Consider the following 15200-nt stretch of genomic DNA (forward strand, 5'->3'; position numbering starts at 1 on the left):
ATGAAGAAAAGAGGGTGAGAATGGGGTAGGGCAGAGCTAAGGAATTGTGGGCCGGGTGCTATGGGTCAGCAAAGGAGCCCTGAAAGGGAGGCGATGTCAAAGAGGTGATGGGTGGCATCATTTGTGGGGTGGAGGTGTGGGGTTACACAAAGATATGAAAGGACTGGCCAGATCTTTTTCCAGCTCCTTAGTCTGATTATGTAAATAGTCAAGGGATGAATGATCAAACAGTGGGTTAGTGCATGCGTGTGTACCCTGTGCCCCCCTGGGGGTGGTGGCAGTGCCCGTGAGTATGGCGTCACCATCTGTAGTTTACTGATGGAGCAGCGCACTTTTTTCCGCTCAGGTTATTACCGCTAGAGCAGCTGCTTGTGTTTGGGTGGGAGGCTTTCCCTGGGGTCGGGAGGGGGGTGGTAGTGGATTATAGAAGCAGCGTACAGTGTGTGTGTTTGGAGGGGGGGATAATCACACACGGTGTTCCTTTGTCTGGAGGTGTGTGTTGTCTGGTTGATTTGCCTCAATTTTCAGCTATTGGTAGAGAGCATTCCCCCCCCCCCCGCAGACTTTGGTTGGGGCAAACAGGGATAATTCACAGATGATCACAATGCCCCCCCCAGCCTATTTCCATAGTTCATTTGACTAGGAGAGAAGAAAAAATGCCCCAAGGGGGGTGGGTTCCCTATATCAGGTGTGTAGGAGGTAATTTAAATTATGTACAATCTTTTACCCCCTGAAGGCTTGTTGGACATGCCGCTTGCTTTCCCTTACCCCTTTGTGTGAATAAATGAACTGTCTCCCTTCCTAATCCCCACCCTGTGTATGCTTCTCTCCTTATTTTGCTTTTCTCAGCCCCCCCCACTGATCACTTGTTCTCTGCCCATTTTCTATGGCCAGCGGCAGCACAGCAACTAAGCTTACCCCCCCCCCCCGTTTACCATATCGCAGCTGACCTCCGATAACCCCTCACACATGCCGCTCCCTGCCTTTTGGCTGTTGTGGCAAGGAATATCTTAATAATAATAATAATTTCCCTGTACAGCTGGATCTTTGCCCTCTCCACCCCACCCCACCGTCTGCCAGAAAGGTTGTGACTTTTGAATTCTATATTTGCTCTCCATGAGCTTGTAACAGCCTCCTCTTAATCATGTTCCTTCGTTGCCATCTGACTCTTGCAACCTTCGCTGTTTGCTACTCATATATCAGACCCCCAATCCTCAACGCTTGTGTGTTTGGGTGTGTTGTGTTTAGGTTTCAAAAAGAAAAAGAAAAAAGGAAATCCTGCTGTTCTGTGTCCCCCCCCGCCCCGGCAATACGTTAATATTAAGAAATAACAATTAAGACATGTGTGATTTGATATTGCTGATTATTATTACACTTATATCTCACGTTTCACGGTGGTGGATCTGGTTCTCCCCCTATTTATTTTATCCTCAGTACAACCCTGTGAGGTAGTTACAGAAAGGTAGCCGTGTTGGTCTGCCATAGTCAAAACAAAAAATTTTTTTCTTTCCAGTTGGTCTTTACTTAGTTGGTCTTTAAGGTGCTACTGGAAAGAAAAAATTTTTTTGTTTTGACTATGGCAGACCAACACGGCTACCTTTCTGTAACTGGAACTACGGAAGGCACCACATTGAGCCGCATGAAATGGAAGTCCATCAACCTCACCAAGAAACTTGCACAGGTACAGACTGATATCTTCTTTCTTACTAAATGCAAGAACCTGGACATTATACCCAAGGGTCTTAGAATTAAGAACCCTCTACAATCCACGTATCCCACTGAATATGCAAGAAACCTGTGAGGTAGGTTAGACTGAGAGACTGTGAGAGGCCTGAGGCCCACCCTGTGAGCTTCATGGCTGAGCAGGGATTTGAGCTCTTGTCTCACAGGTCCTGGTCCTGCACTCTGACCACTACCCAGCACTAATTTATATATTTATTTATACTCCACCTTTCTCCCTAATGGGGCTCAAGGCAGCTTACAGATAAAAAATAAGAACCTCTAAAAACATTGAAAAAACAATCGAACGCTGATAGAATTAAAACTATATACATATATAAAAATCTATTCAACCCATACAAATAAATGCAATAAAAACCAGCACGGCACCAGCCCTTTTATTAAAAGCAGTCACTTCCCAAAGGCCTGTTGGAACAAGGAAGTCTTCACCTGCCGGCGCAAAGACAGCAAGGAGGGAGCCAGTCTAGCTTCTCTAGGGAGGGAGTTCCAAAGTCTGGGAGCAGCCACCAACGAGGCCCTCACCAAACGTGCCAGGAACTGAGAGAAGGGCCTCCCCCAAAGATCTCAGAACCTGGGCAGGTTTGTATGAGGGAATATGGTCTTTCAGATAGCTTGGACGTAAGCCGCCATCACGCCGTGCGTTTATCTTCCTTCTGTTGTTGGTGGCAAGGATGAGCAAATACACAGCAGAACAACCATGTGACATCATGGGTTGTGTTATAACAGACATTAAGAGGAAGAAGCGGGAAAAGAGGCAATCATTCCATGCTCATTATTTAGGGGAGGAGCCATAGCCTTAGGGCTGGCGACCTGGTGCCCTTAGGTAGCTGGTGTTGCCTCAGTGCCCTGGCAGGACTCACTGCTGACTCCTGCCCCAGCCCAGTACTCTTTGAGTAGCACCTGGTAGCTGAATCTAGCTCCCATGTTGAAACCCACATGATGCCCTTGGTGTAGCATTGCTCAGGGAGGATTGTGGGGAATTAAAATGGCAGCCCTGAGCTACTTGGCACTGCTCACAGTGCTGCTGGCTGACGCCACTTGCCAGCCGAGCCTGCTCGCCAACTGAGAAGGGGCCCCACCAGATTGCCTTTAGTCCAGGTGTCTCCCAAACCTAAAGCTGGCCTTGTAGAGCACATGCTTTTCATGTAGACGCTCCCGATTCAATCCTCAATATCTCTAGCTTGAAATGTAGAAGAGGTGCCACCAGTCAAAATAGACAGTTGTGTGCTAGATGGGCAAATAATCTGACATGATATAAAAGCATGTACTGTGTTCGTATGTTGGTGTAGTTCAGCTTGGCCAACCTGATACCCACCATATGTTTTGGGTGTTGATCCCATTCAGCTTTCCCCAACCTGGTGCCCACCAGATGTAACTTGCATCAACCTATCCTTTTTGGGGCGGATGTGAATTGTCATCCAGAACAACTGGAGGCTACCAGGATGGTGAATGCTGGTAGCTCCATCTTTACACTCCATCTTCAGTGTAGGACTGAGCTATAACATTATGCTACCATTATGCCACAATTACTTACTTACACACACAAAGAGAGAGCGTCAGTGCCCAGAGAGAAAAGAGGCGAGGGAAGGCTTGTCAATATCCCATCTCTTTGTCACATGGAAGTGTTGATCCCAGCTTTCAGAGGGGCCTGGGGCGCCTGGCGCTGGTATGATACTGAGGGAGATTAGTCTGTGAATACGAGGCACCCTCATTAGCATCCTGATCCAAACGGGAGGGCAGCTTTGTGACAGAAAGATAAGGATTGTGCACCGGTGGACCGTGAAGGGCCCCAGAGGAGAGTCGGGAGCAGATAGGCTTTGTGTCCCTGGATAAAACGGCTGGTATCTTCATTAACTCTGAGTCGCCTGCAGAGGCTGTCTGGAGGCAAGGTGGCTGGAAGGGGCAGAGGGGATTACGATGTCTCCCCCACCTGATCTGCCTTTCCACACTTGTTCGGAATATTCATCTTGGAGAGACACCCTCAGGGTGGTTTGAAAGCGGCTTTCATTCGGGGTGGGGATGGGGGCCAGATGGCAGCAAAGGGGGCACCACTTCAAAGCCTTCATTTGGTGTTGTGCACCTGCTTAAGCAGAAGTAGGCAGCGCTAACATTGCATTGCAGACTTTCGGTTCAGAGCAGCGTTCCGCGCCCCACTTCCCTGAAACTGGGATCCCACCAACCCTTTCCTTTAGTCTCTCCATGTTGCCTTCTTCTCACACATACCCTCCACGACCTAACAAGCTTCTAGTCCTTCGTCTTAAATCCCTCTCCACCCCAATTGTATCTCCTCCTTTGTTTTTCCTTGCACTTCACTTCCTATTTTGTTGCATGATCCAAATTCACAAATTTAAAATGCTTTGGGGGGGGAGTGTGTTATTTGTGACAGTTGAGAATACACCTTGCATGAGACCAGGCCGGTCCAGCTCCAATGAGAGGCTGAGCCGAGTTGACGGATCCCCTATTTTTTCTGGTGCCCCCTTTTTTTTGGTGCCCACATCTTAGCTGCTGTTTTAAAGGCTGCAGGAGGACATGTGAGGCCTTTGCCTCTCTGTTCAAGGGCACCTCTAACCTGAATCTGCCCTCTGTGAGTGTCTGTGCCTGGTTGAGGATGTCAGTCTCATCTGCATTTCCTTGTTTACTGAAGCTGTCCATCCAGATACACCTGCTTGAATTACTGGGGGAGGGGGGCAGAGGGATCCTGACCCCTTAACTTTTGTTAATTGCTCCCTTAGCTACTATTTTTAGGAAGCAGTGGGGGAGTGGGTAATGATTTGTTTGAAATTGAATGTAGTCAGGAAAAAGGGGGTTTGCAGATTGAATTACTGTATTTTTTGCTCTATAAGACTCACTTTTTCCCTCCTAAAAAGTAAGGGGAAATGTGTGTGCGTCTTATGGGGCGAATGCAGGCTGCGCAGCTATCCCAGAAGCCAGAACAGCAAGAGGGATTGCTTCTTTCACTGCGCAGCGATCCCTCTTGCTGTTCTGGCTTCTGAGATTCAGAATATTTTTTTTCTTGTTTTCCTCCTCCAAAAACTAGGTGCGTCTTGTGGTCTGGTGCGTCTTATAGAGCGAAAATACGGTATTTATTCACTTTGATTTGTGTATGGGTGCATGTGTATCCTGCTGTTGGATAGTGCAAAAACTTTACAACAGCAGTGTTAAACTTCGACTTGATTGTGCAAAAAAAGCCACTAGAAGCAAATGTCAGTGGTGGTGACAGGAGGGAGGAGCCTCACAACGGGAGCTGGGGACCAGATGGATTGTGTGCTGTTGAATTGAGAGTGGGAGAGAGAGAGCCCACATTCCTCGGGGCTCCACCTATAAGACATGGTGTGTATATTGCAGATGTTGCACTGTAACTACTGCTTGTGTTATTTGGAGGAATGGTAATGGGCTGGCCTCTCCCGTTAAAACATATTCAGCATATAAGGTTAGAAAAATGCTTAGCAGAGCCACAGTGCCAGTCGTATTACACCAGTAATGCACATCCTGGGGCCTTCCAGATGTTGTTGGGCTCCCCTCAGCCACACCCAGCATGGCTAGTGGTCAGGGATGATGGGAGTTGTAGTCCAGCAGCAACAGGAGGGACCACAGCTTCCCCATCCCATCGACAGACAACATGGCACTGTGATCGGAACAAGGCAGTTTTGCACACCCTCCAACATTCCTCAGAAAATAGGGACATTCTACTGATGTAGAACAGAATGTCCCCTTGTTATTATTTTTTTGAAGGAGCATGGAGTGTGTGTGTGTCTGTGTCTGTGTCTGGGATGGACCAGGCAGGTGTTGTTTAGTACAGCGAGGGGATCTCTCTTTGCCTAGTGATACCTTCTGCTGAGTGGAGGAAAGGAGCTGGAGGGAAAGGAGAACGCTGGGATTGTTTTGCTCTGCAGAAGCAGCAGCAAGAAGCCCCTGTGGCTAAGTAATTGCTAAGTGAAATTACATAATAAGTTTTCTTTTCTGCTGCTCTCTGCCTTTTGGCAGCTCTTAGGAACATCCCATTAACTCCGGTTTTACCTCCTCCTGCATTCAAGAAGGTAAATTCATGACTTTCCCTTCAGGGACATAAACACTATGAAAGAGAGAGAAGGAGATAGGAAAGCCAGTGTCATTGGTAGGCTGACAAATTTAGATGTTTGTGGGGGACCCTGGATTTGTCCTTCCTTTCATTTTAACTGCACACAGTCTCTGCTCTGCTCATGCTCATTACAAGGTTCTCCCTTTTCCCTCTTCTAGTTTTAAACTGACATTCAGTTTCCACCACTGAAGCTGCACCATTGGTCAACATTCTGCTGCTGACACCTTCTCAATCCACAGCTAGAACATATGTTCACAGAGCAGTACAATCCTGGTAGAGCTATCAATCAGCTAACTTATCTTTCTTTTAACCACTTTATAATAAGATATTTTATTAATTGTAAACACAACTCTGTAGATTGCACAATTCTATGAGCACAAGAGTAGAAACTAAAGGCAGATTGGTAGAAAGATGTGATATACTTTAAAAGCGATAGTAATGGGCTTGACAACTCATCTTCCCGAGAATTTCAGCTTTTGCTTTAAAGAAGAAGAAAGAAGCAAGTTTCTAGTCTTTAGGATTGTGAAGACAGGTTTGAGAGTTGTGTGTGGCAATTCTGAAAGCCAAAATTTGCATTCAACAGGATTTTCTAGGAATCAGTGCCTATGTTGTGCAGAATAAATTATGTTAAATACAAAAATCCATGCAAATATGAATAATTTTTTGGATTTGGTCATGCTGGAGGAACACCAAGATGTGGTCTGTTGTCCCATTGCTGAGGACGCGGGTGGCGCTGTGGGTTAAATCACAGAGCCTAGGACTTGCCGATCAGAAGGTCAGCGGTTCGAATCCCCGTGACAGGGTGAGCTCCCGTTGCTCAGTCCCTGCTCCTGCCAACCTAGCAGTTCGAAAGCACATCAAAGTGCAAGTAGATAAATAGGTACCGCTCCGGCGGGAAGGTAAACGGCGCTTCCGTGCGCTGCTCTGGTTCGCCAGAAGCGGTTTAGTCATGCTGGCCACATGACCCGGAAGCTGTATGCTGGCTCCCTTGGCCAATAAAGCAAGATGAGCGCTGCAACCCCAGAGTTGGCCACGACTGGACCTAATGGTCAGGGGTCCCTTTACCTTTACCCATTGCTGAAGGCAAGACAGCCAGCATCTGAGTAGCCATTTAGGCATAGTTTGAGAGAATCTGTTCATTAGCTCTTGTGTGGAAGATATCCATGTGGAGTCCCAAAACAGCTTCATTGATACATGCCTATAAGCCTTCTTGTACTATGTAAACCACTTTGAGGATTTTTTTGCTTTCAAGTGGTGTCTGTCTTATCTATCTATCATCTATCTATCATCTATCTATCTATATCTATCTATCTATCTATCTATCTATCTATCTATCTATCTATATCTATCTATCATCTATCATCTATCTATCATCTATCTATCTATCTATCTATCTATCTTATCATCTATTTATCCTGATGCCACTGCTGATTGTTTTAGCCCAGATGACCTTCCAGCCGCAAATGCATCGTATCATAAAGCCTTCTTGTTCGTTCCCGTGTAGTTATTGCAAGCCCCAAAGCAATTGAAGGCCATCTGGTTTTGAGCTGGCGAGACGGAGAGGTGCATAATTCCCTTCTAAAGTATAGAGTGTCATGTTGCAAACCTTGGGCATCCCACAGGGGTTGACAGGAGGGAGATGGAAAGCCTTTAAGATTACATGTCGGACTTGGATATTACATTCCTCTGGGTTACCAATGGAATTTAGTTATAGGGGGGAGCTCCCATGTGGACTTGCTGCGTCAACGTCTTATGCGCTGGTGGAAGGGAGGCTTTTACAGTAAGAATTGGAAGTGTGGTTAACTCAAGGAGCTATAGCTCGCAAACAGTGTGAAATCCTTCTCCTTTTGCTTCTTGTCTCATGCTGAAACCTGTCTAAATTAAACCATGATGGAGCTCTTTTTCAAAGGACTCCCATTTTTTAAGGGTTGTGCTGAGGTGCAGGTGTTGGAAAAAGTTCAAAATGCATTCCTTTCCTCACACACATACTCAAAGGTATTTTCTCCCTCCTTTCCCCCCTCCCATTCCACTTCCCTGTGATCAGTTAGGGCTTTGTTCCAGGGGAAATGGGGGAAGGAAGACCTCAGTGCAACTTCTTCTCTTTCCTTCCAACCTTCAAGAACGAAAATTGAAATGAATTTTGGGGCCGGTGTACGTGTGGTGGAATAATGTGAAATGGTTGCTTACACATCACACCTTTAAAGTGCCTTTGAAGCACGTCCTTTCACGCAAAGAATTCTGGGTGCTGTAGTTTACCGATCGCAGAATTACAATTCCCATCAGCCCTTAACAAGCGATAGCACCAAGAATTATTTGAGGGAGTAAATGTGCCTTGAATGTGCTTTAAAGATATAGTATGTACACATTATCTGCTGAATACAGAGGTGAAACCAATGAATAAAAACAGATCCCATGTTTATTTTCTGCTTTCAAGAAACTTCAATGACCCCTGACTGGTTTCACTGAAAGAAAACCCAAGTGTTCAAACCCAATTTTCAAGCGGAGAGTATAATCAAACATGGCTTTTCTCCCTTTCCATACACTTGCAAATACTCTTCAATCTGTTCTAGCATACTGGGGAGTCTACAACAGTTTTTATCTCTGGCTCTTGCTCAGCGGTCACAGTGCCAGATGCTGGGCCCAGATGCTGTGGAAGCAAATGCTTGGCTTCTAGTACTTATACCAGGCCTGGCAAATCCAGAGACTTCATATAGCTCGCCAATCAGAGACTGATGTTGCACAACCTTTCTGTACCTGAAGAGAGTTCTGGAGACTGAGTGCATATTGTACTCAGTAACTCACTAGTTCCTCAGCCAAACAATCAGTTTTAAGAGAGTTGAAGCTGGTGTGGTAGAGGCACACTTGTTTCTGCTCTGCTACCATCTCGTGTCAAATATTTTTCATTGTGATTTTTGTCAGCAGTAATGCAAAGAAACATGTATCTGCCAGATGCTATATGTTGTTACTTATTTCATTTATATCCTTCCTTTGTCCAACTCGACACTCTTCAAAGACGGTCATTTTCATTGGGGGAAAAATCATAAAACAGTTGGGTGTATCTATGAGAAGCATAATTCCTCTTATCATTACATTCTCAACACTTGGGGGAAATCTGTAGTTTGTCTCCAGCTGAGATTTCTCAGCTTGAGAGCTGTCCAAGTCTGTTTACAAAGGGTGAAGCTTGCCTTCCATCAGGAAGGAGACACCGAAACCCTCTGGGAAACTAAATGGTCTCCAGGGAATATTCAGGGCTATAGGCTTTTAAAAACTTTGACAGTCTCTTTATCCTCATCCTCTTTGGAAAGGTCCTTCCAAACACCTGTTCATGTGGTTGGGGTGTGTGTGAGAGAGATTGGGGAGGGAGGGGGCTATTCATCCTGCTCCAAATTCCAGCTGAAATGTAATATTTTCCTTACCTGCCTCTTTTTATTGTTCATTGACAGCCGAAACTGGGCCAGAGAGATGGTACGGCCACAAATGCCAATGCCCCCCCTGTGGAGTCCTTCCCCTGGGTGGGGCCGAAGACAGTGGTGCTGCACAAGAATTTGCAGGGGGGTTACGGCTTCACCCTCCGGCACTTCATCGTCTACCCCCCAGAATCGGCAGTTCATTCCAACGTGAAGGTAATGTCCATTCTGAGTTTGAAGACTGGGCAGGGTTCATTCCAGAGGTGTGTCTTATAATGATCCTGGGCATAGTGTGGAGGCACAATGCCCAGTACCCTTTCTGAAGCTAAGCTAGTCCAGGTCTGGTCACTAGCTGGATGGGAGACCGCAGGGAACATCTATGTATGGTGCTGCCTGTGTGTATATGTATTCCTTAGCGATCACTCTTAGCCAAGTAAGATTATCTTCCATGAATGTGGTCTTAACAGTGTGTCCATGAGTGATTGTAGAGGCCAATTCTGTATCCACACATCCTTCCACAGTGGGGACAAAAATTTCCAGGTGGGAATTGATCACGGTGAGGTTTGCCAAACATGCCTCCTTCTTAGTTTGTTTCTCTTTTTCGTCCTGAGTTTGTGTATCTTCAAAGTCCACGAAGTCTTTCGTAGAGGCTATTCTCCAATTGGAGTGCTTGCAGGCCAGTGTTTCCCAGTTGTTGGTGTTTATACAACTTTTTTTTTTAAGATTTGCCTTGAGAGCGTCTTTCGTTGTCCAACATTTTCCGAAACATCTGGGCAGCCCCAGGTAGGGCAAGGCTAAGCTAGGTGATGCATAGTTACATGAAGTGTAAGCTTGTCTGACCTTTCATTAAGAACATAGACCTTACACCAAGTCAAGACCATGGCTCCACCTAGCCCAATCTTGTCTACATTGACTGGCAGCAGTTCCCCAAGGTTTCATAGAATCATAAAATTGTCGAGTTGGAAGGGACCACAATGGTCATCCAACCACCTGCAACACAGAAATGTTTTGCCCAATGTGGGGCTCAAACCCACGACCCTGAGATTTAAGAGTCTCATGCTCTATTGGCTGAGCTATCCCTTCACCACAAAGAGTGTTTCCCAGCTCTAAGTGGAGATGCTGAGGATTGAACCTGAGAACTTTTGCACGCAAAAGCGCATGAGCATTACTGGGTCTGTTTTAATTTTTGATGAGCCGACTGGATGTGGTGGTTTCATTCTTTGTTTTTAGACTTTGATCCTCTTTGACCCGCACAACTTTGCTGAGCTCTTCTTTGATTTATACTTTTCCTCCGTGGCTGCACATTCCACAAGTTTGCTACAAACTGCCCAAAGCAAATTCAGCCGCTAACAAATTTAACAGCTTTTAAAATTATTACCTGTCAGCCTCCAGGGGATCATTCTTTCCTGATCCTTCTTTTTTCAGAAAATAACTTTGGTTGAGTTCTCTGTTTTCCTTTAAAAGCTATTCCATCTCATACCTAATCTCTTGCGGGTGATCTCTTAAGAGTCTGATGTGCATAAGTAAGGCTCGCTTCTACTCTCCCTGAGTGTCCAGAAGCTTTCCTTTCCTCAAACACAGAAACTGTTGGGTTTGGAATCCTACAGAATTTGCTGTCTGAGATGGGATTCTTCATTGACCCAAATCCCCCGGTTGCCCTGCCCTAAGCAATAGATAATGCAACTAGCTGTGTAGCCTTTCCCTTTTGAATCTGAAGGGCCTGCCGCCCAGTTTTAAGGAAGCGCCATTATTTAAGGGGCCAGTAGCGTCCCAACATGGGGTAAATACTTGATACCCGTTACAATGTCAAGGAGGGTGCTGGGCCGACCTCCATCTTTGGAAGTTGGAACTGACATCCCTTCCTCCACATGCGCATTCCCAACACGCACCCCGAGTGCAGTTCCAAATTCCTGGGAGCTATTTGCTGACGTCCCATTCCATTCTGATGAAATGTCTGGCATGGAAGCACTGTCGCTGCAAGAGAGAGCCAGCTTTCCGGCCCTCGCAGACCAGAGACCTCACCCTCCCTTTTTTTCTTTTGTCATTTCAGAAAGGGAAAATGGGTTCTTTGCCAGATAAGTTCAAAGGCGCAGAAGGGTTGGCGGGAGGAGATGGGGTGGGGGTATGCATTAAACTGCTCCCGGTCTGTCCCCGCTGGTTGAGGTTTTTTTTTGCAGTGTCAGCTTCATCTGTATAAAGGGTGACTGTTGTGTTTCATGGTTCGGACAAAAGGCTGCCCCTACTCCCTCTCCCTGCCAAAGTTGGCTCTGTTCACTTCCCTCTGCTGGTCCCTCTCTCTCTACCCCACAACCAAGATCATGCATTAGGAATCGTTCTTGCTACGACATGTATCCTGAAACTCAATAAGTGGCCTGTTGGTCCTGGTCCGGGACTGTAGTAAAGTACTGGTCAGGATCAGAGTCTCAAAGGGAGACAGTGTCTGGGATGCGGAGACAGATAGGCTTACCATTCAAGCTCCAGGTAATGGCCTAGTCTGAACAGGGACTCCGTGAGGGCAGAACAGCAAAGCAGCTGGCCGCAACGGAAGAAGGTGTTGAAGGTATCTCAGATGGATCTGGTGTCAAGGCAGGAGGGTTAGCAAGGCTAGGCGGGTGTTGGAGCTGATGTAAGGTGGTATAGGGAGGTTTGAGCAAAGTAAACTATCTTAACCCATGTTGGACCATTGCTCCATCTAGTTCAGTATTGTCTGCACTGACAGGTAGCAGCTCTCTAGGGTTCCAGGCATCTATCCCAGCCCTATCTGAAGATGCCAGGGACTGAACTTGGGACCTTTTAGTCGTAGAATTGTATAGTTGGAAGGGACCCAGAAGGCCTGTATTCCAACCCCATGAAGTGCAGTAATTGCAGCTGAAACATGGGTGCCTTGGTAGAACGGTGGTACGAAAAAGGAATTACGGTAAATAAATGTGCTTGATCACTGAGCTGTGGCAGCTCCAGGAGCAGCCTGGGATGGAGCTGGTAGAATAGCGAGGAGGCTGCTGTCAAAAGAGAAGGCAGAGTCCCTAGTGACATCTTTTTGGTTTGCTGTTGCTCCTTGAGCGAATGATAGGAGCCACAGAGTGCATATGTGAATTGGGACCACAACTTCTGGTTCGTCTTGGTAGTCAGACAAAATTTGTGGTCAGTACCAGCCTTACCTCTTCCCTGGTTTTGGAGAAGGGGTGGGGTCTTCTATTTGACTTCATGACAAGCTTTGGAGATGCTGAGACACAGCAGCGCATTTCCAATGCAGAACGTGGCTGGAGGCTTGATTGACCCTGGACTTGCCCTGGACTTTTGAAGGCTCTTCCTGATGTTTCCAAGTTCTTCCAAAAGCTTATGTGATGTGCTTGCCAGACTGAAATATTGGTCTGCCACTGGCAATCTGGCAAGTATATTTGTGGGCTCCTGATAGGGATTTATGAGAAAATTTCCAGCTTTTGTTTTCATGTCAAAAATGGTTCAAGGAATTTAAAATATTTCTTTAGAAGCATTGTATGCAGATACTCACTTTATAAAAGTCGTGTTTCATCATTTCCCCTGGCAGCCGCTTCTCTGGCTCATTTGTTTTTCTCTTGATGGCTGTTTCTTTTTTTTACTTCCTAGCTGCATCATGCAATTTATCCCAACCAATCAGGGATCCTGCAGTGAAATGCGTGACATCCCCGTGTTACACAGCCAATCATACTTACCGAGCACAAGTGAAGTCAATTGGGAACTGAAGTCAAGAATGGGCAATGTAAACAAATTGGTGGAATTTTTGCAGAGTGTTGAAAAGTTATCCAGAAAAGGAGACGGTTGAGGGTGGTTTTTTTCAACTGCTGAAAATATTTGTGAAAAGCTGCGAATAGCTTCAGCTTAGGGCTGATCTTCACAAACCGAACGCTAACCCTTTAAATCTTTTGTTAGTGTTTTATAAAGTGCCATCAATATATGTGGTGCTTAGCAGAATAGCAGGCAAAGAAACATATTCCATGGACATTATAATGTCATATAGCTCCAGAATGAGAAGACAACATAAGGAGGGAGGGAGGGAGGCCAAAGGTAACGCAAGACGAATGTAAGCAAATGCAGTTTATGTGTACTTTGGCTTTGTTCATTGCGTTAAAAATGCATATTTGGCACCACCATTCCACTCTTCTCCATGTGGTGGCGTAAGCAAAGCAAAGAAGCAAAACCCCATAGGGGAATTTCAGCAGCCTACTTGGGACATCCCCATCTCCAGGGCAAGGAGAAGACGCTTTGGCAGGGTGGGGCGCCAGGTCCGGGGGCTGGGTTTCGATGGAGGTGACTCACTGGGGAGGGAGCTGGGAACCATGTGTTCCATGCCAGGCATTCTTTGGCAACTGTTGGCAGATGACTTCATTGCCTCCTTGTGCCCCAAGGGGAGTTAGGCACTGCAGGTAACCTCCCGCGTGCAGAGGCAGGATGCAAATTAACCTATACAAATTTTGGGAAACTGGAATATGGCACTCTCAGAAGGCACTACTTTGAGCCATAATGGGAATCATTGCCATAGTGCAAACGTATGGGCTGAAGATATGGAAGGAGGCCGAACAGGAAGCAGATTAGAGCTGGGTCAAACACCAGGAAGACAGATCAGCTGCAGTTCCTGGTGATTCAGAGCCGGGGCTGGGTGGAGACCAAGAGACAGCTAGTTTGGGTATCCGGGGGATCTGGGACAAAGACTTGAGGCAGGGCGGGAGGGAGGGAAGTTCAAGCACAAGGCCAGGTGGGTTATTGCTCAAATGGAGGCCTGACCCTGACCTGGAAGTTTTTAGCATCAGAAAGGTCATTTGTGTCCGGTCAGGGGAGTTTGGGGTGAGGTCAGCCAGATAAGGCAGAACGAAACCCTCTGCTGGCAAAAGCCAGCTCTAGAAGTACCTAGCTGCTTGAGCAAAGTGTGATAGTTCAAAACATATTCCATTCCAACTTGTGGATTGAAAGCCGGCAAAAGGTGGAAGTCTCTGCTCTGATATTTGGGGGCTCTTATTTATTTGGTTTTATCAGAGAAGTCACTTTGACTTGCATATTTCAAACACAGCAGCTCATGATTTTAAAGAGTTTCCCCCCCCTTCTCTCTTTTTTAAAGGATATATTCTGGATAGACCAGTGGAGGCTGGTGCCCATTAGGAATGGTAGGGTGGAAGATAGGAAGAGCAACAGTAGGTGCCCTCTCCTGGCAGAAGAGCCACAGACAGAACATATTTGGAACTCAGTTTCCCAGGCTCTTCAACAGCAGCCACTGCTCTGCACAAGGTTCCAGCCTTAAAGATGCAACCGCTGTCACTAGCCCTGTCTGCCGCTGCCCTTGTTTGACAAGGGCAAGCCTTGAAGAAGGGAGGGAGAATTGATGGGTAGGGCTGATTTTTTTTTGGGGGGGGGTTTCCTTAATATTATGCCTCTGGCAGAATTCTCAAAGGGGAAAACCCTCCAAACATTTCTTAGAAGTTATCTGAGAGCTTATAAAAACTGGGATCATTTCCGTAAGATCTGGATAGCACACCGAATGTAATTCTGATGTCCTTATAACCACCTGTGCCATCTCAAGGAATCTTTGCAAATCATGTGCCCTAAATAGAAAGGAAGTTTGCAGAACAAACAGCTCCCAATAATTCTCGCGAGCGAGTCAAACTGCAGTCTGAAGGGGAAAGATAATATGCTCCTTGGAACCTCCACTGAGCACCATAGGGGTGGGGATGGAAGTGGTTCTCTGCATGTTCCTACTGAGCCTAGAAGAGTTGTCCAACCCCCCACCCCATGCTGCAAGCTAGCCTCTGTCTCACTGGGAGCAGTCAGTAGCTTCATACGTAGCTATATTTAGTGCCTTAATTATTATCCAGGGCCTCTGTGTGCATGGGGTTGTGTGCGAGTGAATTCTGGCTGGAGGGACTGTCCTTGAGATTTTGCCTTCGCCATGGCGTGATGTGAGTTGACAAGACCTAGTGCTCAGAGGAGGAGAGGAGTGAGTTAGG

General features: G+C 46.5%; 1 protein-coding gene across 3 annotated transcripts in view; it reads left to right on the forward strand.

Moving 5' to 3' along the window:
* The window catches only part of ARHGAP23 (Rho GTPase activating protein 23), a 181211-nt gene that overhangs the window by 100635 nt on the left and 65376 nt on the right, over window positions 1-15200 (forward strand). For all 3 annotated transcript variants that reach the window (XM_053362005.1, XM_053362006.1, XM_053362004.1), the window contains exon 2: window positions 9262-9441. In XM_053362005.1, coding sequence (XP_053217980.1) covers window positions 9262-9441 — 180 coding nt within the window. The remainder of the gene's footprint in view (window positions 1-9261; window positions 9442-15200) is intronic.

This window comes from Podarcis raffonei, chromosome 13 (genome assembly GCF_027172205.1).
Source record: "Podarcis raffonei isolate rPodRaf1 chromosome 13, rPodRaf1.pri, whole genome shotgun sequence".
Lineage (NCBI taxonomy): Eukaryota > Metazoa > Chordata > Lepidosauria > Squamata > Lacertidae > Podarcis > Podarcis raffonei.